This window comes from Danio aesculapii, chromosome 6 (assembly GCF_903798145.1).
Source record: "Danio aesculapii chromosome 6, fDanAes4.1, whole genome shotgun sequence".
Classification (NCBI taxonomy): Eukaryota; Metazoa; Chordata; class Actinopteri; order Cypriniformes; family Danionidae; genus Danio; species Danio aesculapii.
Window position 1 is genome coordinate 24,423,319 of NC_079440.1, and position 25,046 is coordinate 24,448,364.

General features: G+C 34.7%; 1 protein-coding gene across 1 annotated transcript in view; it reads right to left on the reverse strand.

Annotated features, from left to right (window-relative positions):
* tgfbr3 (transforming growth factor, beta receptor III) overlaps nucleotides 1–25,046 on the reverse strand; it is a 253,478-nt gene that overhangs the window by 24,241 nt on the left and 204,191 nt on the right. The window contains exons 6-13 of the mRNA XM_056459804.1: nucleotides 24,783–24,945; nucleotides 23,249–23,396; nucleotides 19,609–19,798; nucleotides 17,173–17,465; nucleotides 11,996–12,151; nucleotides 10,982–11,134; nucleotides 10,155–10,337; nucleotides 6,948–7,244 (exon numbers count right to left, since the gene is read on the reverse strand). Of these exons, the coding sequence (XP_056315779.1) occupies nucleotides 6,948–7,244; nucleotides 10,155–10,337; nucleotides 10,982–11,134; nucleotides 11,996–12,151; nucleotides 17,173–17,465; nucleotides 19,609–19,798; nucleotides 23,249–23,396; nucleotides 24,783–24,945 (1,583 nt within the window). The remainder of the gene's footprint in view (nucleotides 1–6,947; nucleotides 7,245–10,154; nucleotides 10,338–10,981; nucleotides 11,135–11,995; nucleotides 12,152–17,172; nucleotides 17,466–19,608; nucleotides 19,799–23,248; nucleotides 23,397–24,782; nucleotides 24,946–25,046) is intronic.

A 25,046-nucleotide genomic window follows, 5' to 3' on the forward strand; every position in this document is an offset into this window, starting at 1 on the left:
TGCATGAGGATAGGCCAGATTTTGGATTCTGTAGCAGTTTAGAAAAAGAAAGAGATATCCCCCAAGTATAAACAGGCTTTTAATGCAGGGCTCAACGATAAGATTTGTTTTTGAAAATCTAATGGAGAATTAACAACATTTAGAGGTGTTGTCAGCAAGATTATTTTATATATTTAATTTTAAGCAGCATATTTGAACTGACTTTTTGTTTTATTTTATTTTATTTTATTTGTTATTAAAATAGATAGCAATTCTTTCCAATGTAATATAAAGTTTGCATTATTATTATTATTATTATTATTATTATTATTAATAATAATAATAATAATAATAATAATAATAATAAGCTGTTCAGACATGTTTATATTTATTTAAGACATTAATAGTTGGTGGAATAACTCAGTTTATCAATCACAACAAACAAAAGTTTTTCTTTCTAAAAAAAAAAAATGCTCAAAAAACAATTTTTCATTTGAGATTTTTTTTTTATTCAGTGAAAATGTTATACGATAGTTTTAGAATAAAATAAAATATTAACACTTGCTCAACTTTTTCATGTAAAGGGCCAAAAACCAAATATCATTATGAGCTGTGGGTTGAAGGTAAATATTCCAACCTATATTACATTAAAGGTGCCATGGTTAATTTCTAAATTTATTTCGTAATATTTAAAAATTAATAAAAACGTTCCTAATTGTATTAACTTTTGCGGTATAACTTTTAAAATTAGATCTTATTGCAATAAAATAACATGCTGAATACACTAGTCAAGCAGAATCTGCCTTTGCTTGATTTGCACACCAAAGTCTCTGCATTGTCCTCTATCCATGAGGTATGTACATATAAACTAAATCTGAATAATTTACAATATTTAATTGAAACATTTAATTTCAATTAGCTTTTAACAAAAAAACAAATAAAAGATTACGAAAATCTCTAAACAGTCGCCAACATCCTTCCGTTAATTCAGAGAACTTCCCTCTTACTGTGTATATTTACATTTACATTTACATTTAGTCATTTAGCAGACGCTTTTATCCAAAGCGACTTACAAATGAGGACAAGGAAGCAATTTACACAACTATAAGAGCAGCAGTGAACAAGTTCTATAGACAAGTTTCAGGTGTGTAAAGTCTAAGAAGCTAAGCATTAGTAAATTTAATTTTTATTTATTTTTTTTTTTGAGAGAGAGTACAGTTAGTGGTATAGCCAGAGAGGCAGTTACAGATTAGGAGGGGAAAGTGGAGACTAAATAGTTGAGTTTTTAGTCATTTCTTGAAGACAGCAAGTGACTCTGCTGTTCTGATGTAGTTAGGGAGTTCATTCCACCAACTGGGCAGATTGAATGTGAGAGTTCGGGAAAGTGATTTCTTCCCTCTTCGGGATGGAACAACGAGGCGACGTTCATTCACAGAACGCAAGTTTCTGGAGGGCACATACATCTGCAGAAGTGAGAGCAGATACGAAAGAGCAAAGCCAGAGGTCGCTTTGTAAGCAAACATCAGAGCTTTGAATTTGATGCGAGCAGCAACTGGCAGCCAGTGCAAATGGGTGAGTAGCGGAGTGACATGTGCTCTTTTGGGTTCATCAAAGACCACTCGTGCTGCTGCGTTCTGAAGCAGCTGAAGAGGTTTGATAGAATTAGCTGGAAGCCCGGCTAGTAGAGAGTTGCAATAGTTCAGTTTGGAGAGAACAAGAGCTTGAACAATGAGTTGAGCTGTATGTTCAGATAGGAAGGGTCGGAACTTTCTGATGTTGTAGAGTGCGAATCTGCAAGATCGAGCAGTTCTAAAAATGTGGTCAGAGAAGTTTAGTTGGTCATCAATCGTTACTCCAAGGCTTTTTAGCATTTTGGATGCAGTAATGGTTGCCCCATCCATCTGGATTGAAAAGTTATGGTGTAGAGTCGGGTTGGCAGAAACTTCAAGCATTTATGTTTTCGCGAGGTTAAGCTGAAGATGATGATCTTTCATCCAGTGTGAAATGTTTGACAGGCAGGCTGAAATGCAAGCTGGAACCGAGGGATCATCATGGTGAAAAGAGAGGTATAGCTGGGTATCATCAGCATAGCAGTGGTAGGAAAATCCATGTTTCTGGATGACTGGTCCTAAAGATGTCGTGTAGATGGAGAAGAGAAGTGGCCCAAGAACAGAGCCCTGAGGTACCCCAGTGTTTAGATGCTGTAGGTTGGACACCTCTCCCCTCCAAGACACCCTGAATGACCTGTCAGAGAGGTAAGATCTAAACCATTGAATAACAGTGCCTGCAACGCCCAGTGACTCAAGCATAGATATCAGGATCTGGTGGTTTACAGTGTCAAAAGCAGCTGATAAATCTAGCAAGAAGAGGACAGATGATTTAGAGTCTGCTTTAGCCAGTCTGAGATCCTCCACGACTGAGAGCAGGGCAGTCTCAGTTGAGTGGCCTTTCTTAAAGCCAGATTGCTTGTTGTCCATGAGGTTGTTTTGAGTAAGAAAGTCCAGGACTTGATTGAACACTACTTTCTCCAAAATCTTGGCCATGAATGGAAGCAGGGATACCGGTCGGTAGTTTTCAAGTAGCATTTGATCCAGGTTGCGTTTCTTTAGCAGTGGGGTTACCCTAGCCTGCTTAAATGAAGTAGGGAATAAACCAGAGTCAAGAGATGTGTTAATTATGTGAGTCAGTGTTGGTATGACTGCAGGAGAAATGACTTGCAAGAGATGAGAGGGAATGGGATCAAGCGGACAGGTGGTTGCATGGCTAAATAGCATGAGATTGGACACCTCAGACTCAGAGAGCTGGGAAAAAGAGGTGAGTGTGTGTGGTGTTGGTGGTGTATCTTGCGTGTTTGTTGTAGGTGCCGCAAACTGAGCACTGATACATTCTTTTGCACCAAAACTGCAAAAGTCAAAGTCATCAGTAGTGAGTGTGGAGGATGCGGGTGGAGGAGGAGGATAGAGGATATTTACAATATTTAATTAATTTTACTCATACATTATTACCTATAACCAATACCAAATATTGTAATGCATTACTGATCTGTTAACTGTGCGTGAAATTGAAATTGTAGCCCTAAAATCAGCTGTCCCAAAAAATGTTCACAGTGACCCAATAAGACCATCATCATAGCTCATCATGAGATGTTTAAATTTGCACTTATTGTAAAACACTTTGTGCTTCATAAGCATGGATTAGTGTATATTTTACAATCCATTAAAGCCAGCCATTGTGCTTGAGCCAAACTGAATATGTGCTCTTCGAAGAGAAAGCACATTTTATTTCATACACAGTTTATATGCTTTGACGTGCCACATCTCTTATCCTCATCCAGATTATGAGTGAACTGTAAACATCTACAACCAAACAATGAGTCACTTTGGAGATCATGTTAGGTGAGACCTAAACAACCGTAACGTGCACTATGATGATTAGAGCGGCTGGAAATGCAGGAGATTAAAATGATTATGACTAGAAGCGAAGGAGGAAGGAAAATGTGAAAAAGGACAGCAGGGCCTGGAGATTTGTTTTTCCTCTGTGGATGGTAACTGAAGTAACCTGAGATTTACGCATCCCGCACTCACACTGAGTGGATTGATGCTAGCAGCTGGTGGAGAGCGACCTGTGCCAAGGCAATGAATCCAACAGCAACTCTTAGGATGGACAGCAATGTCAAACAGACTATATAAATGAATTAAAGAGTGTGTTCGTGTTATCCATATAATAAAGTAACGGCTCTAAAAATATGTGCAAGGGTCAATAAGTTATCTGTGCGCCTGTGCTCTGATTAATGACATAACTGATATCCTTGTGCAGCCTGAAAGCAAACAAACATACAATGGTGCATTTTATTTTGACTCTAGAAATGATTATAATAATGCAGCTGGTTGATTTTCAGCTTGATTGTGTGAAACATAATACAGCTTTGGTTTATTCTAATCAGTTTGACTTGATTTGTGCTGTAGTTCTGTTATCACAGGGTCATCTCTAAAGATATGTATAACTAATGCAAAGCCATTAACATTGTGATGAGAGAGAAACCTGTGAGTGATAATAAAAATAGATGAAGAAGAGAAAAGATGTGTGTGTGTGTGTGTGTGTGTGTGTGTGTGTGTGTGTGTGTGTGTGTGTGTGTGTGTGTGTGCGTGTGTGTGTGTGTGTGTTTGTGTGTGTGTGTGTGTGTGTGTGTGTGCGTGCGTGCGTGTGTGTATATATATGTATATGTATATATATATATATGGTGCTGCTTACTGAAGTTAAACTTATGTACTTTTCAAGGAAGTTTGAAAACTCACATATTTATGTACATACACATATATTTCATCACAATATATTGATACTATTTGTTACAATATTTGGTCTCACTTCCTACGTGGCCTTGACTAATATGTACAGTACTTATACTGAAAAATAGTCATTGGTTACAACCCTGCTAAAAAAAAACATCTTAAAAACCGGCCTGTTTTTTTATTTCCAGCCTAGTCTCAGCTGGTCAGGGTGGTAGATGACCAATTAAAACCAGCTTGACCAGCCTAACCAGACCGGGAGCCCAGCCAAACCAGCTATGTCCAGCTTAAACCAGGCTGGTCAAGCTGGTTTTAGTTGGTTTTGGCTGGTCATTTTTCAGCCTGACCAGCTAAGATCAGGCTGGAAATGGTTGGAAACCATCCTGGAAATGACCCAAACCCCTCTAAAATCAGACTGGTCAACCAGCTAAAATCAGCCAACCAGCTTAGGATTGTTTAAGCAGTTTTTTTTTTTCAGCAGGCAATGTACTTGTAAATATGTTTTTACATTGTACATATAACTGATTAAATAACTACATGTATTTACATGTGTAAGTACAATAATAACTAGAACCTAAAGTTTGTTGATGAACTTTGATGTTGGCTTGAGAAAGCCAACATGACTGTGCTAGGACTGGGAATGGCAGTTGGCAGGAAGCACAAGTGGTTGCTAGGCAGTTGTTAAAATGTTTATGGCATTGCTAGGTGGTTGGTAAGCAGTTGCTAAATGGCAACGCACGTGTACATGTTTGATCAAGTGCTAATACTTAGTAGGCATTTCTAGCATTTGTTCATGCACTTAGACCATCTTTAATAGCATGTAGCTAATCGTTATTAGCACTTGGCTTATCATTGTTACCATGCATAGTACACAGGAAGTCCCATTTGCTAGCATGAGTCAAATGAGCCAAAACCCAGGTCCCTACAACGTTCTGATGTAGAGATATTGCTGTTTTTAAATGGTTGCAAGGTTTGCCGGTTTTATTGCTATGGGGACAATTGACAGCTTAGTGATGATACATTAAAGATTCTTGCCAATATGAGTGATATAACTCAAGCCCGATGTCTCTATGATTGTATCATTTTTTTGTATGCCCGGATTATGAAAATGTAATATTTAACATTTCTTTATTCAAAAACGACCAAATTTGGGCCTTGTAGCATGAATGAGGATAGAGTAGTATAACAATATGTTGGCTTTCTCAAGCCAAAATAATTACTCTGTTGACCATGCCTTACACATTAGCCTACCCATAAACCTACCCATACCACCAATCCTTTCCATAATCATACCCGCATCCCTCCTCAAGTGCACCAGAAGTGTTCTGCAGTACATTATGAACACATTAAGCACACTGTATTAGTATTTTGATGTAAGTACACTTTAGTTAAGGCCACTTAATATAAAGTGGGAGCTAATAATCTATAGTACAGGATAGTATTCTAAGCAAACATTTAGAGGGCATGTTAGCCCCAAGTCCAACATTGAAAGATAAATTATTATGAAAGCAGCAACAGCATAAAAGGGTATTAATATGAAGTTGCAATGGAATCCCTCAGTTGACGTCAACAGAGGATCTGCCACTCCAAACACAACCAAATGGTCAGATTTCTATTAAAGATTACCAAAAATTACATTTTTTTTCAGTGTATTAACTTGCATGAATTAATTATTAATCTTAAGAATAGCAATGGGAGCTAGCAAAATAAACTTTGCATATTTTATTAAATTTTATATAAATTAAAAGTAAGTGAAATTTAAAATTCAAGAATTGCAAAAGACTTCAAGCACACGTAGAAACCCTGTAAATAATTTGAAAATACAAAATAGCTTAAAAGGCACCATAATGTTGTTTTTTGTTGTTGTTTTGTTTCTTCACTACAAAAAATCCACCTATTTTACAGAGTGAAATGCTACCTAATGCCGAGTTCAGACTGGCAAATCAGTGCTCGTTCACAGTGAGTAACAATCACACAATGTGAACTATCAAGGACGCGATCTGAGAGAATCACAGATGAGTCGCCGATGCCTGTGAGATATTTGCCATGCTAAATATCTGGACCTATCGCCGATTCAAATTATGTTGAGTGAAACGTGTTTCTGATTGAAAATAACATCAGCGATCACCTACAGCCAACGAGAGAGCAGCATCCACTAGTAAGGGTATCTGCAGGCCAGCGGGAGGTTGAGGGAGAAGTTAAAAGCGCTCATTTTCAGTTTATTTGGACCCAAGAAATGAATGAAAAACTAGTAGAAATTTGGCAGGAGCACCTATGTCTGTTTGACGTGTCATCTGAGCAATACCACAACTGGTAATTGGAGAAATTGCTAATTTTCTTCAAACCCAGGTGAGCAAATATATACATTTTCTACCCCATTAAAGGCTTCTTTCTCATTATGTAGTTAATAACAAAAGATATACTACGTGTTTTTGGTTGTGAGACGTAGTTTGGACAAAGTTGTCCGTGATTCTTACTATTGTAAAGTCATGCAGTGTAAAACCCCCTGTCGCTGATCCATCTTGCAATGTAAACAAAGCAGCGACAAAACGCTAACCCAGATAGTCATGCAGTGTGAAAACATCTGTGACACGACTACTTTGAAAATCATGCAGCCTGAACTCGGCATAAGTGAGCTCACTAGATATTAGAACAGCAGAAATATTAACTGATGGTTTCTACCTCGGCCAGGTTCATCTCCTTGTCAATTCTTCTGGAGCAGAGCGACATCTCACAGTGCAGGAAGAGCAATGACACGTTAAACTTTGATCTGTAGGTGAAGCTGAAGCGTTTTTTGTCCATCTGAGCGTGAGGAATGGGGAAATCTCCATGCTGAGGGTAATAGACCACAGAGTCGTCCTTGGGACAGATGTTCTCTATGACAACATACTCCGACTGCACGGCAGGATTGGAGTCTGGAGATATGAAGCAGGTCTGGATCATGAAGCCAAGGTTAGGGTCCGCTTTTGTGGCTGCAATCTGCAGAGAAACATCACATGTCTCTGTTAATGAAGAAAAAATCTCTTTTGTAACTGAGAAAAAAAGAATTTGTTGCAAACAATGAAAGAGAATGACAGCAAGCCAAAAAGCAAAAAAAAAGCTTGATTAATAGAACTATTTTTGGTGATTTTTCACAAGTATGATAGAACGTGATTCATATAGTGTGAGAGGGATCAGCAGAATGATGCTTACAGTACATCCTGTAGTTTATGTCTAAAGTTCTGGCAGATAATGAGAGTCTATATTTTTTTGATCGCTCTGAGATATGTTTTTTATTTCTTCTTCCACAAACCATCTTCGGCATCAGTTCAAATCAGCAAATAACGTGTGGATGCTGTCAATTTATTTTAACACGGCACACTGTCTAAAAAACACAGTCAGAGCAGTCACCATTCCAACAATCACAAATTCTGACGTCAGTTTTCTGTGCCTCAGATAAATCTTTAAGAATCATTCAGGAAAGCTTGGCCATCTCATGCTGTAAAAGCATGCATGACAGACAAGAGCTGCCACTAAAAACATCACATCCCTTTTCCTCAATGTAACTGTGCCAAAGGGGTGTCAAAGTCAGGAGAGTGGTCCAGTCTTTCAGGTAGACAGATGAAATCATAATGCGTAGCATACATAAATAACATTGATTTACAGTGGCAATGGGATGTCACACAATCCAGAATCACAGTCTTTTTCCACTGAAAATCCTACACTCTGAACCTCTGAGCTTACAGTATATTGTGAAATTATTTGTTTAAATTTGAGCAGCAAATGTGTCAGGAAGTTAGCATGACGATTTTGATTATACACATGCATAAAAGAGACATAAAACACAAGTCAAGATTTTGGTTGAATTACTTCATTAATTCTTCAAACACTTCATAACCTTGAACTATGTATTAATGATGTTATCAGAATTTGTACTTTTGAGTGAGTCCTCTAACAATTCAACTTACATTTATCTATACATGGCTTTATAGAATACAGTGACAAGCAGAACAATAATAATAAAAAAAATCATTAATTATAAAACAAATTCTATTCCAGTTATGAATCAACTCTTAAAGAAGACAATGGTCTATCTAGTCTACCAATAGTCTATAATTATTCGGCTTAATGTATAGTTTACATATAGTTTGCTGCTTCAGTTTAAGACAACAACAATGTATACTACAAAGTCCATACATTATAAAATATAATAATGTCTGTTTAGTGTCAATCCAATAATGTCAGTACAATTAAAACACAAAAATATTTTATTATGGCTTTTTTACTATTTTATTTATAATGTAGAAAAGGTTTTGACTATATTTGGAATGGTGAAAAAACACCATTCACATTAAAATAACAAAATTTGGGGTTTAAATGTATAATCTGTATATCCAGCATTTTGTATTCTGATCAGCTTTAACCAGATGAGACGCATTTACTCTTACTCATTAACTCATCCTGTCTCTCTTGCTTACAAAATAAGAATCCCACATACATAGTATGTTTAATACAATCTTAGATAAACTAAAAAAAAAAAAGAAAAATAATTTGAATTGTTGTAATCTTACTAGGAAACCTTGTGGCCAATCAAACGCAGCCTGGGTTGTACATATTAATAATCCCGTGTGCAACGTTACAATTGGTGTTTTGTTCCTATTGGCCTGTTTTTCAATAAGATTTCATGCTGACAAGGTTTACATAAGAATGAGGAAATAATTGTGTTTGATGCTCGTGGTATGTCATTTCTTATTCGGCTATTCCTAGTTTTTCAGATTTTCACTTTATTGCATCTTAAAGCAAGCACAAACACGAATAGATGCACAATTAGCATATTGATGTTTTTATATACAATACAATCCAAACCTTAAGTTGAGCACAAAATAATTTTTGACTCAAAGCCTGCTCATAAAGTGGGGACCTGAGATCAAATATTGTCTGCTTAGCCCCCCTTAAAACCCTACTGATTAATATCAACATGGCAGGCAAACAGTCCAGATAAAATGTACACACAGAACAGACTGCAGATATTTTTCACAGACAGCAATAGACAGTGAGAGACATCCATAAATGTGTGCATTTCTGCAGCTGTAAAATCTCACATACTCAAGACAATGTCCGATCAGACAGGAAGAAACCAGGCACTTTAGGTATTGAAAACATGAATCCATTCACAGTGAGAAGCACACATTATGGTTAAAGGGTCTTGTATTTCAATACCTTTAGGCAACGTCTATATTTGTGTATATGGTTTCTCATTTAACTATTAAATTAGATTCCTAATGTGGTTACAGGACTGGAAATAGTTTTATTGAACCCCAAAGGGATCTTTTCCATCACATACAGATGCACATACAGAATGAATGCAACATGGTTTCTGCATGGTTTCATTTGATCACTGCTTCACTGTTCATTTGGCATCTTTGCATCACACACTGAAACAAATAATTCAAAGATGATTCCTTGGATTTACAAATTTTTTTAAGCTAAGTGGTTGTAAACAATTTATTTGGGCTGAATTTAAACAAACAAATTAAGTTGAACGTTACTAAATTCAATATGTTTGTTTAGATTCAACATATTTAAATTATTTGCAACAATTTTGCAGACATTTTTTCAGTGCAGTAATCAATTTAATGTATACCACAGTATAAAATACTAATTAAATGTTGAATGTAAATGTTGTTTTGACATACTTTTTATCAAAAAAAGCATCATGGTGACTTCAAAGAAGACAAAAGAAACCAATCTTACAATCTTAGATCATCTTACAATTCCAAACATTTAAGTGCTAGTGCACATGTCGGTTTTCATCTCTAAAGCACTTTTTGTAGAGTGTTCTTGTGTTTGATCTATACAAATACACATATAAATTGCAATCAGAATGTTATAGTATATGCATATGCTTACCTCCACAAAGACAGGTCTATTCTCCGTGACTGTGAGGAACGGCTGGTTGTTGGGGAACTGGAAGGGGTTGTTATAAAGCTCCATGTTGAAGGTAACATTGGCTGTAGAATCTACAAGGAAATCATCAGATCCAGCATCAGTGTCAACTGGACTGTCCTGGTTCTTGCGGTAGGTGCAGTTGAACTGAAATCAGAGGTAGAGAGAATTTAAAAATATGAACATGCATCTTAAATGTAAGTGATAGGTCTATACAGAACTGTGGAGGTGAGAAATATACAATACATGGTATGGGTCTCTTACTATGTACTTTTCATATTACAACAACATGCATATTAAAATGTTCTGTGGTGGTATCAAAATAATGTAACAAATCCCATTTCAACGGTTTTCAAAACTTTTATTATAATATGTGTTATTATTATTATTATTATTATTATTATTATTATTATTATTATTATTATCATTTGTATTATTGTTTTCCCAGAGATGGGTTGCGGCTGGATAAGTTGGCGGTTCATTCTGCTGTGGCGACCCCGGATTAATAAAGGGACTAAGCCGAAAAGAAAATGAATGAATCAATTCATTCATTTTTATGCATTTTCTCCAAGCAATTGTTGTACTTCTACTTCATTCCTCGAAATAGAATGAACAGTTGTGTTTACCAAATATTTTTAGACAAAAAAAAATGTGATTAAACAAATACTGAATGACTTCTAAATAATTTTATTGTGCTTTCTTGACTTGGCAGCATGGCCACTATATAGTGATGCTGTGAGAGCAAAAATGGTGTGAAAATGTACAAATAGCACAGTTTCACAGGTAAATACCAGAATAGTCGCATGATGTCCGTTTACTGGTAAAATTCTTTCTGTCAGCTCAGGTGATGCATCTCCAGGTAATAAAACTTCTCCAGGCTCCATATCTTCATCATCAACGGGCCAGCCACTTCCATCTTTCTGCTCTGATTGGCTAATAACAATCTGTCAATCAAAGACACTCCTCATTTACATATACAAGGCAGGGTAACTCCAACAATTCCTAACAATCCCACAATATCTTCTACAAAATATTCCTTCACGATGACATTGCTTCACTCTGGGGCTAAGTGAAGATACAATCAGAGATAACCGAGCTGTGTATTTGCCAAAGGTCTGCTGAGACAGATGAGAAAGCTGGATTTAATACATGGGAATGCACAATTTCAGCAATGTGACTCCCAAAGGCAGATGGAAAAAAAAATCTCATCTTTTTTCTCATCAGAAAAAAATAACAGCAACCCATTCACTTTATAAAATGAGAATCACCTCCCTTTATGAGTTCAGGACAGTTTGTGGGTTCAGAGGTGGAGGAGGCCTGTGAACACAGTCGAATGGAGATTAAATGGTGAAATCAATTCACACAAGACTAGCCAATCTGTTGCAGGATTTTCACTGTAGAGACAACAGCCTCCTTTGATGCACTCTGGATCTCTGTCTGCGAGCCAATATTGTGCTCTGACCAAATGGGTCACATCACTTTAATTGCCCTTGAGGTTTAGAGTTCAGAGTAAAGGATAAATATTTGGGAGGTCGCCCGGTTTTTATAATGGGTTTAAGGCTAAAAGTGTTGTAAGGAATTTTCGCTACAAATTATCTCAGAAGATCAGCGTGGAAGTGAATCCTCCCTGCTGTTAAAAACAACAACAACACACATGTGAAGAAGAAACATTAAAAAAACTGTTGGAGGGGACAACGCTCCCATAATGACCCTGGACACTCGCACACATTTGACAAAAGCAAAGCAAACAAGGACTAGATTTCACAGGCTGATTATATTGATTGAATATTGGCTTTAATACTCACTGCATTGATGTAGAGGACCACTGGGCTGGGGTGAGAGGGGATTTTGGTGGTTTGGCAGCCAGACAGGGGCGTCTCCAGTATATAATGGGTGGCGTTTGAGGCTGCTTTGCATTGGGAGTCCTGAAGAGTGATATTGGGTTTTCCAAACCCATTGGCCTATGAGGACATTTGGAAAACATGAATTCAATTGCAGGGAAAATCTTGACCTTTGATAACATGTTGAATAAAAGCTATCGCTTATTGAAATATTGATGTTTAAATCTGAGATCCACTGTAAGAGTTCTAACAGTGACAAACAAAACTTGTGGTCTAAATCTGCTTCTTTTTTTAAACTGGAGAATATGGGTTTTATTTTCCTCTTTGAAGTGGTCTATTACAACACTTCTGGCTTTTGACGTCAGTGCATATGGCACACATATTCTGGGAAAATTCACAGTGCATCAGCTAGAGGACAAACAAGGTGTCTCTTGTGAGCCACATTTTAGCAACTTCTCTTTGTGCTTGCTTGTGTTAGGGAAGCTACTTTTAAACCTATTGCCCTTTTGTCAACAGAATTAAGTCCTAAAACTGTGTGAGATATGGGTAAACATACATTTAGAAATTACTTTTGTTCTTTTTACACTTAAATAACTTAAACATATAACTTTTAGACTTATAGATAATTTTACAAAAGTAGTTTTGACTCAGTAGTTCATACACAGGTGAAAAATGGACCAAAGACAAAAGGAGGCCTATGATGGTCTTTTGTGATTTTTATGTATCTCATCTGATTCAAAACAGATCTGGATGCATTACTGATGCAATAAAAATAATAAGTGAATTAGTTTTAAAAATCTATTACAAAATAAATGTTTTTTGAACTTCATTTTCATTAAATGCAAGGTTCAAATCTAATGCAAAGTCAATGAAAAAAAAAATCAATGCAAACATGTAAATAAAGATGAATTTCCAACGCTGCATGTTCAATGTAAAATTAGAACAGTCCATTTCCCACAATGATGTCTTCCGGGGAAGTTCAAACAATTCAAACTCGAGTTGGAGGTTAGCATAAGACGAAAAACATCCTGTGTGTAATCTAGAGCAAGTGACATGATTTGTGTTTTATCTTCACAATTAATGTGAACACACCATAATTGAAAAAAAAACTATTACACTTCATAATAACTACACATTATAAATCATTTATTAAGCATTAGCAAATAGTGAAATTTTTATCTGTAAAGTACTGAGTCTACATTAATAGACGTTAATAAGCAGATTATAAATACAGCTATAAATGCTGCATTCTTGACTTATAAGCTCATTTATAACGTGCTTAATTATTGTAATTTCATACCTTGTTAATGATTATTTTTTCATTAATTAAGTTTTGTATTATTTACAAACTAGTTATTTAGGAATAGTTGGTGCTATTTTAAGATTATTCAGAATGCATAAGTAAATGATTAATAAACTGTTCAAATTAACATTCATAAATCTTATTATTCAGGCATATACTAATAGTTCATTTGTATGTTAATAAATGCTTTATTAAGCCAACTTAATCCAGTTTTGTGACATAATCTAAAGTCATCTAAAAGACAATTAATGGCTCAGTTATATTCTAAACAGGAAAAAAAGAGAAAATAAACAACTTTATTCATTTCTATTCATTTGAAGATACACAATCTTCATGAAATTTATGACATTTTTGTTTTGTCCTTTCAACAACAAAAGGTACCTGCACTGTGGAAGCAGTCTACAGTTATTCCTGTGCTCAAAAAAAACAGAAGCCACAGAAGTTAGAGGACTTTAGACCTGTGGCATTTACATCTTTAGTTATGAAAAGTTTTGAAAAGTTACTTAAGAGGGAAATTATGCAAAAGACTCACAGTGTTCTAGATCCCTTTTAGTTTGCTTATAGGCCTAAAAGAGGGGTGGAGGATGCAGTAAGGGACTCTGCTGCACTTAGTTCTTAAGCATCTTGATAAGCCTAAAACATTGGCCAAGTTACTTTTTCGTCTGCATTCAATACCATTCAGCCACATATTTTGGTTGAGAAACTTATTAATGAATTTGAGTTGGATCAAATGCTTGTAGGCTGGATTTTAGACTTTCTTGTCCAGAGAACACAGAGGGTTAAAGTAAATAATTGTTTCTCTAAATGGTTGGAATCATCTACGGAGTCACCTCAAGGTTGTGTCCATTCTCCTATATTATCTATTTTGTACACAAATAGTTGTAGGAGTATCTTTAGTAATAGGTACATTTTAAAATTTACTGACGATTCTGTAATTGTTAGTTTAAGTGAGGAAGACTCCACGTACGGTCCTGTAATTGATTATTTTTCCAACAGGTGTCAGGAGGCTTTCTTACAAGTGAATGTTCTTAAGACTAAAGAGATGACTATTGATTTTAATTCTAAGAGAAGACTGATTAAGGGTAAGCAAACAAGTATTAATGGAGTGGGTGTTGAGAGTGTTGATAAGGGGTGCGTTTCCCAAAACCATCGTTAGCCAACTTAGGTCGCAATTTCCGTCATTACAAACATAGTTTGTTGATTTGCTATTTCTCAAATCCGTCGCTCCAACGAACATTCGCAAACTGCGTTGCAAACTTGACCACTAGCAACTACACCTCTGGAGCTGTAGTTAGAAACATAGTTCCTGGCTGTGTTCTGTTCCCACTTATCCCCCCTATGCCCTATTAATTTAGAACATTCTAACATTCAAAGTTGGAATTATTAAAAATAAAAAAGCATTAAAGTCATCTCTCTTAGGTGTAATTTGCTTTCAAACTATTTTTACAGTTCAGTTTTAGCGATCTTCATGTTTACAATTGTGCTCCCTTTGCAGTGCACTTTGAAAACATTGATAATGATAATAATAATAATAATAAAAATGATGATAATAATAATAATAATAATAATAATAAAAATGATGATAATAATAATAATAATAATAATAATGACTAATGTTATTAACAGTATTATTAAATTAGGATTTTTTACAATTTCCTAATAAATATTAAATTTCATTTCATAATAAATAGCCTCATTAATTATTTATTTATTTATTTATATGATTTATATATTATAATACGTGTTAGCTTTTGTAAGTGATTTTATGTTTTAGAATAGAATATAATGTTCAACTTCTCAGTAATATTAGTAAAGCAAACATCCGTCCAATACGTGCCATTTACATATATTTCAGTTAATATGGAAAGCGAATGCATGTTTTTACCAAAACTAATATTGAATTTTATTTTAAATGCGTGTTCATGTAAAACAATATAATTTGCACAAAGAAATTATGGGGTTCTTCTCTAAAGAAGTTGCTACACCTCGTTTAGAGCATCATTATGGGCGTTTTACGTTATAACTAACGTGGTTCAAGCGATTGATCTGCAACGGAGAAACTAGGGGTTTTGGGAAACACTCGTCACTACATCGTTCTTTTCCCAAACGATGCATCGCACTATGGTAGTTCAGCCGCGAGTTACGCCATTGTTTGGGAAACGCACCCCAGTATAGGTATTTGGGAACTGTTTTAGATAATAAATTGTCCTTTTCTGTTAATACTAATATTTTGTGTAAGAAGGGGCAACAAAGACTATACCGCTTACAGAAATTAAGATCTTTTTTATAGATAACTCACTCATGTTTTACAGTTCATACATTCAGTCATTGTAATCTTTTTCTTTGCTGTGAAAGTGTGAAAAATAAGAGTTGTTTGGACAAAATTGTGAACCTATAAGGGAAAAATAATAGGGAGAAAACAGATGACCATGGCTCAGTTATACCATAGACAAGTTTTGAGTAAAGCTTAGAGCATTCTGTCAGATGATTCCCATCCTATGCACCACGCGTTTGATCTTCTCCCTTCTGGTATTCGATACAGAACTCCTATTAGTAAAAACAAATCGGTTTAAACTTTCATTCATCCCCTCAGCTGTAAAGTTTTTAAATGTAGGGTAGAATTTGTACTATACAATGTGCTTTTGTGTATTATGTAATAATTTGTATGTGTAACATGCTTGTATGCAGCAACAGAATTGCCTTTGGGAAATGAATAAAGACTGACTGACTGACAAATTAAACTGTATCACATGAAAAATAAATCTTTGCGATCTTATGTAAAATAAAATGACTGTACAGTTTAAACTTTGCAAAATAACTTTAAAATAATATATACCATATACCATAATATATTGTTAAATTATTATACTGTTGTTTTATCCAATTTTATTTAAATGTATTTATTTCTAATTGTACTCTGACACTCCTGTTTTTATTTTAGATAAGATTGCAAACATTTATTGTTCATTTGATACTAAGCTTTTAATTGTCATTTATAAGGGATTTACAAAGCATAAATGGTCCTCACAAGGTCACAAAACTGGATGAATAATAATGCATTAATTAACATACATAGTAACCATTACTATATGCCTGAATAATACAATATATAAATGTTGCTTTGAATAGTTTATTAGTCGTTTACTAACTCATTCTGAATGATTCTAAAAGCCACAAACTACTCTTAAATACAAATGGTTAGTAAATAATGCATTACTGAATTTAGTAATGAACAATTAATAAGTATTGAAGTATAAAATACAATAATTAAGCACATTATATATGTGCTTATAAGTAAAAAATACAGAATTTGTAGCTGTATTTATAAACTGCTTAATAGCATCTATTAATGTAGAGTTAATGCTTAACAAATAATGAATTAACTATTTGCTAATGCTTAATAAATGATTCACAGTGTGTAATTATAAAGTGTTAGCCAGTTTCCAAAACAATTAAGCAGCTTTTGTAAACATTCATATGATGGAAGCAATTTATTTGACACATTTTACTTATACGTCAAGTCAGCACACAGCTATCATTTCTGAATGATTGTATGACATTGAAGATTGGTGGAGTAATGGCTGCTAAAAAAACATTGAGCTTTGACACCACAGGGATAAACCTAATCAATGTAATAAAAATAAAAGCAAGTATTTAAAATTCTAATGAAATTCCACTATATTATTTTTTCGTACAGTATTTTTTGATCAAATGAATGCAGCCTCAGTGAGCATAACAGGCACAACTGTAGAAACGTTAAGTTAATCCCACTACCTTTAGTTCCTTCTTATTTCCCAATAACTATGTACAAAACCTACAGTACTTGTGTACTTCCTACCTGTAGAGTTTCCTTATCAATGCTGACTACCATTCTGTTCTTCTCACACTGCACATTGAATCCTACATCTGCAGACCCCTGGTGCTCTTCGGGACCCCCAGCCAAGAAAACACTATCCTCGTGAGGGGGCATCAAAGGAGGGAATGACTGGTCCTGGTCCATAGGCAGGAAGGGGAAAGGAAAACCATTCCGTGGAGGAGCATCCCGGGCGCTGGGCTTTGGAAGTGGATTGATATTGCGGAGAATGGAAAATGGTGGCAACATTCCCTCATCCATGATCCCTACATCTGAAACTGAAAGCATTGACCATATGTTTTTAGATGAGGGGCTTACTACATAAAAACTACATTTTTTAATTGATTGGTGAGAGGCAGGGAAAAATGTCAGTTCAAAATATTTCAGAAAGAAAACTGAAAGTGTGAGGTCATTTTTGAAAGGGTAATGGATGGTCCCTAAAATGTTGCCAGCTAACTTTTAAGGCAAATGATGGTTTTTCATTTGTCAATATTAAACATGTCTTAATATTATATTTTGTTTGCACCAAAACGTTTCAATGCAAAGTTTTGGTATGACTTGCCTGAAGGCCTGTTCATTTTTAGTACTGAAATTTTATTTATAAGTGTTGCAATTTGTGTTATTTAGGAATTCATTTGCTAAAGTAAATCCACCATTTGAAAACAAACAAAATGTTTCTGTTGTCATGTTTTACCGAAATATGTTTTACATTTAAGTTATTGAGTTATCAAGTGCATAGATTGTAATATTATTAGTTGACTATGAAAATATTTAGTTGTGGGAAGCCCTATAACTCACAACATAAGCCATTCATTTCAACGGGTTGCAGTATACTTGTTTGTTCCTGCTGCTTGCAGTTGGCACTGATGTGCTGCCATGGCAATGCTAGTGAAATGATGCCTTTTGACTCATTCAATTTCAATAAAATTTTACTTTCAATAAAATGTGGTTATGTATAATTTAACTTACTGAGTAAAAAGATATCTTACACATGTAATAAAATTAATAATCGTTACAAGGTATTTTCGGTTTTAGTTTTAAGCCACGTGAATCCATCCAGAATTTTATTTCAGTGCATCCCTAAAATGTTCAAAGCTAATTTAAAAAGTCTTACAAATAAATGTATTTGTTTTTCAGAACAGTGGTCCCTCGTTAATCGAGGGAGCTACATTCTAAAACTAACTCACAAAAAGTCAGCTGTTTTAAGCCCCACTACACACTTTATACACTTTCCTCAGACAGGCATATTCACACATTTCTCTCTTGTTTAAACACTCTCAAAGTTCAAACTTTCATAGAAAAATAAGTCTAGTATATTATAGAATGAAACCAAGGATCAAAACCTGTTGTCAGGCGTAAACATTCATCGCTGTCAGCAAAAGGTGTCCTGAGTCGTAACTGGGCACCGCAGACAGCGCTGTGCATACCCTGATATACTGTAAATCTACATGACTTACATGTGATTTACAATCTGTGTGGCAGGGAGCAGCCAGTGTGTGACCCCCTTTACCATAGTCTTGCTGTGAACATTTATAACCCTTATTGCATCCTTGTTGAAACTTACACTGCTAGCGATCGAAGATTTATGTTAATTTGGCGAGCTGAACGCATTCTGTACTGTACAGGAGATACGGAAGAGATTGTTTGACAATGGTCTACAGCCAATCAGGACACAGAACAAAATGTGCTGTAAAAAAAAAAAAGCATATCGAATTGCACCAAAAAAAATCTGCGAAATTGCGAGAACGCGAAAAGTGAACAGTGTTATAGTGAGGGACCACTGTATAGGATAAGTAAAGAATATCAGCAATAAATAGTCATTCTACAAATTCATCATGTCTTATTTATCTTAATTATTCTCTTTTTTCTGTCAACAGAAACCACTTGTTATTTACCATTAAATTACCTTTGTTAATGTTACAATTATGACAAAGTAAGTGTACAACATGGGGGGAAGTAAATGTTCCAGAATTTTCATCTATGGAAGAACAATACAAAACACAAATACCATCTCAAATGGTTTGACTCAAATCTCAAACGCGAACTGCAGTAATAACTATAAAAGAATCAAATAAAATCGTATACAAATGTACTTCATTTAATTAAGTCTATTTGGAGCACAGTTACTGTATGTACATTAATAAATTAATCCTACAATACATTCAGCTATTTAACCTTATTTATATGTTATCCGCATTAAGTGCACACTGCAAAAAATGCTGTGTTCCACAAAAATTCCACAAATCAATTACGTTAATTTGACTGTTTTTACAATTTTAAGTGGATTGAACATAAAACAATTAAGTTTCCCAAAAAAACAAACAAACAAAAACATAAGAATTGTCTTTCATAAGCAGCAAAATACATTTTTGAGTGTGTCATAATTATTTTACATTTTTATTATCCTAATCTTTCACTTGCCTTGTTCTCTGAGGCGCAGATTGAAGTGATTGGCAACAGGAGTGTTGGTATATGAAGTGACGGGATTGAATCCGTTCTCTTCTGCCCACTGGATGAGAGCCTGCGACCCCGCGGGCAGTTTCTGTTTGACCGTCTTTGACACCTGCATCAGCCTTTCTGTGTCTTCGCTCAGACTGACCGTATCTGATGTCTGAAAAGAACAAGACAACATGTTCACTTCATTTGCACAGTCAAAACGATTCAACTCCTGTTCAACTTGGTTTCACAACTCCTTTAACATAGGCCATGTTTTCTCATGTTTTCTCTGACAACATATTCTGGTCAAATACCTGATTTTACTATCCAAAATGACCACTCGCCAAACTCCAAATTGAAGTAAAGCAAAGTTAGCCAAAAAAGAATAAAAAAATGCGAGAGCTGACCCTCAGTGAAAAGAAAACACTCTGGAGTTTAAATACTCAACAATGTTAAACTTTTCAGAGGTAGATTACTATCAAAAGTCACTCATTATTGCCTTTAATGTGGTATATTGCTCACACAAAATCACCAAAAAGGAATACAATCATGATTTGTTTGAAATGATTTTATGACGCAAATTATTTTACAGAGAATTTATTGTTTCTCTTGATTTGTTGTTTTCAATTATGTGTTTATTTAATGTAATGAGTAAAACAGCCAGAAGGAATAATGTAATGAGTAAAAAGTGTAATGACATTTCTTCCAAATTTTTTATTACAATTTTAAAATGACAAAAGTGCCAAGTTTTTAGACATTTTATTATTATTATTATTATTATTATTATTATTATTATTATTATTATTATTATTCACAATAGCAATGTTTTAACAGCAGAAGAATTAATCAATATTTAGTAGAATAAACATTTGTTATTTTGACTGACTCTTATTTTCTGGAAAAAACCTAAATAAGGCTATTGTCAGGTCCTGTCTTCCTTGTGTGTTTGTTTTCAACATGTGACCTTTTCCCATGTGCTCCTATGTTCCAGTTCCCACCATTTGTTAATGTTCATCACCTTCGTGTGTTTATCCCCTGTGTGTAATTATTGTCATCATGTTCCTGTGTATTTATGCCCCTTAGTTTCATTCAGTCTTCGTCTGGTATTCTTGTTTGATGTTGATTTTCTTTTTAAGATTTTGCTTAAATTTAATTGTTATCTTTTAATTTCTAAATATGTTGGACTAAAATATTATTTTAATAAATATATCTGTTTAATAAACAACAATAAACAAAATCTTTCATGCACAAAAATACATTGCCTATGTTTAATGAGAAATGATAAATATATTCATGTCCAAAATGGGCTGTACTCATTTATGCTGAGCAATATAAATACTACAATAATATTTAACAATATTTTAGATGATTGTATAATATACAACATGGTCAGTATGAAAAATAATACCATCATTTACAGTTTTTCTCAGTCACGTTGGTCCATTTCTGAGATCAGAATTGAAACTCTCAAAACCGCCTGTTTGCATCATTGTGTCAGTTGTGCATATCAGAAAAGCAGTTTCTTATTCCTTTCAACAAGTTGCAAATGCTTTTGTACATGCATGTAAATGATTATGTGCAGTTCTCTGCTGTTTCCTACATTATCGATTGCTTATGTCATGATGATCAAAATGTATTATTTTGGTCTCTGTTGAATAGTCTCACCCCCCCACAACATTTAATCCATTGTTCATGGCATAAGTCTTTACATGAAAAATGGCTGAACAAGTTTTCATAATATTTTGTCATAACACATTTTTCTATACATTTCCATTAGACTTTTTTCTAAATCTTTCTACAATTGGAACATTTCTCCCAGGTGAATATTGACTTTTCGAATAAAGGTCTAAAAGGAGGTTGTCCTATGTTCACATTTTTATTTTCTGTTTTTCTGTGTGCTATGCAGTGCTGTTTATTCCTTTCTATATCACAATGACATGATCTGTCAACAAATTACAGTACAAACGGCAAAAAAATAAGTAAACAAAATTAAAAAATTGCCATCGTGTACACCAGAACACCCCTAGAGAGTACACTGTACTAATGACAACATGACTAAGTAATTTGACTGTCTTATCCACACACAATAACACAAGGACTCAAAATTCTGACGGCACTGACTTGTTCATTGATACAGAAATTTAGTTTTGAGAAATGAACTAAGGATTTTGAGCAGGAAACTGGGTTTTGCAGGTAATCCATGGCGTTTTGCTATTTGTACACATTGTTTTGAGAAATGCACTTACTGTTTTGCATATTTCAATTCTGATCTGAGAAATATACCAAAGCTACTGAGAAAAACTGTAATTAGTTTACCTCATTTGTAACAGTCAGATATAAGGCTGTTGTCGATGACATTTGACCAGTGTAATGTGGTCACTTTATATAGGAAGTTTAAATGAGCTTCTGTTCATTCTCTGCTGGGTGTGAAGAGCAGATGGCCCTCGTTCTCAGCTCTGTTTCTCATAAATGCCTCACCAGGCTGGACAACCAGCTTAAGCCAATCTGCCAACAGTAGCAGGGCTTTGATTTTACAAGGCTGTGGATCGTATCACATGCATAACTTACATTCTCCTATGCTCTAAAACACTGTAACTGACTCACTCAGACACAGACATGTACAATCAAACACGTTCATAGAAACAGACACGTTATAATTGTTCACATTCACACACTTAAGACTTTCACATTCAAATTCTATCAAGAGCTTTATGACTCTTCGGCTGCCAATGATAGAACACCATAGTACAAAACAAGAACACTTTGCTCAAAATAGTTTTCCTTGCACATCTAGATCAACGGTATCAAACTTTCTTTCTTTCTTTAAGGTTTATTAGTTTCATACATTCATTGATTTGTTCGTTTGTTTGTTTGTTCGTTCATTCATTCATTTATTCCGTTTGTCCGTTCGTTCATTCTTCACTCATTCTAAATTATCATATACACACCTTAAAACTCCTCAAAATAGTTTGACTTATCCTTACAACAGAGCTCTTTTTTGTAATAGGCAGCAAGTAAAAATGCACAAATATTTAGCTAAATTCCATAGAGCATAAGAAAGTCTCTCTCCAGGAGCTGTGCAGTGACAGTTTCAGTGGTGTGTGTGTGTCCTGTTGTGCTGTGCTGTCTGAAACCAGCAGCCAGACGCTCTCATAATTCATATTCTGAAGTGCCAGGCCAATGCTACTATAAAAACACTCCAGCGGCTCTGACTGAAGAAAAACTCACTCCACTCCTCCTTCTGTTATTACTCTGTCTAATGACAGGCCAGAATGACAGGCCAGGTAAAATTTTATATTACTTACATTAATTTAGTTTTACATTTTCTTTCATTCCTTGGACAGTACATTTTCACCAAGTCAATATTTATTTTTGGTTTCTAAATTACTGCAAAAAACAAACAAACAAAAAATAAAAACGCATGAAGTAGTTTTGATGAAAAAGAATACCATCATGCCAACAAACATACAAACAAACAAATGCAACTGAATCAGTTGGTATAATCCGTAAGTTAAAAAAAGCTGTAAAATACATAATAAAAAAAATTGAATAAAACATAAAAAAATTATATATATATATATATAAACAAAAATAAAATTCTATTTGTATAATTTATAAATCATACCATAATCTCCAGTTTGCCCATGACTTTGTGGGCTTTGATCACCCAATTCACCGACTTCTCACATTTCAGAAGCAACACGACGTCACGCTGAAGTGGAATGTCACCTTCCATAGGCCTTAAATCCACAATCACATCCACCTGGAATGCACTACTCAGAGAGAGAATGAGGAAGAACGAGAGAGAGAGAGAGGGAGGCAATGAAAGGAAGGTCATAAGTATCTTGGAAAAAATGAAACTTCAGTTTTAACATGCATTCTTTGTCTGGCCAATTGATTAAAAATCTGGATTGATTCCTAGAAAACAACCTTGGACACATGTGAAACAGACCACATAATGCAGTGCTGGGATCCGTCATGACGCTTGCATATCTTAAGATCTGTTTTTCATTTTTTTGAGTCACTATTAGGCAACAGTGAGTGATACCGGCGGAGGCTGAGAGAGTTTTACCCAGCAGAGCTCTCCAAAATCAACAATACAATAATCCCTGCCTATTTCCAAATAAACTTTGCAGAACTGAAGGAAACACAATGACAACCTAAAATGACAAATAGAGAGAGACATGCACGTATACAATCCTTTGGTGTATTAAACAAGCCAATATGCACTGAGATATCCTGTCTGCGATGTATGTTCAACAACATATTTATATATATACTGTAGTTCTGTAGTAACTTCCTCTATTTGAAATTGATCTCTGGAAAGGAACTTCATGTGTTCATTTTCAAAACTAAAATAAATCACATACATTTCAATTACAAAGTTTTGGGTTGGTAAGATTTCTGACGCCTTCATTAAGGATGTGACAGATCAAATATACAGTAAAACAATATTATAAAAATAGTCCAAAATAAAAAAATAGTGTTCAATAGTCCAAATTAAAATTCCCAAATGATCTTTAACAGAGCAAGGAATTTTTCACAGTATTTTCTATAATATTTTTTTCTTCTGGAGAAAATATTATTTGTTTTATTTTGGCTAGAATAAAAGTTGTTTTTATTTTTATTTTCTTTACATTTTAAGGAAAATATTATCAGCCCTCTCAAGCAATATATTTTTTTTCAATTCAGAACAAACTATTATGTTTAGAAATGTGTTAAAAAAAATTCTGTTTAACCGTTCTTTCCGTTTAACAAAAATTGTGAAAAAATATACAGGGGGGCTAATGATTCAGCAGGGCTAGAAATAAAGGGAGATGGAAATTTTGTTCAATACTAAACACTTTAATTTTATTTATTTACAGGGATGCAAATAAATTATAAACATTTTGACTGATAACCCCTTTATACTTATAGGGAAAACCAATATGGACATTATCTGATAACCAATAATTATTTATATTTGCCCACGATAACGATATGCAGTCTGATGGATATAAATATTGATAGGAATTTTTCTGAGCCTAATTCAAAAACAAAACCCAGTCAAAACCCCTAAGACCAGTTGCACAGATCTGAAAATTGGATACCTGGCTGAAGTATTCTATCATGTATAGGTTTTAATATATAATAAAGAGTTTTTTTAGTGTTCTGATCACCTGCTGGAGTTTGGTGCCTGAAGCTCAATGATGTGAACCTCCTGCTCATGATCAGGACCTGAGAGAACACAGCCTGTGGATGGCTGGGGCTCAATGTAGCTGGCCAGGTAGTTCAGAGACAGGAACTTGTTATCGATTTTACAGGTCTCAGAGAACACAGGGTCTAAAACAAATGAGAGATTTAAAAGTGAGGATATTTGGAACACAGAAACGTTGGATTGACAAATACAACACATTTCCAACAGTCATTTACTGTCTTTATAT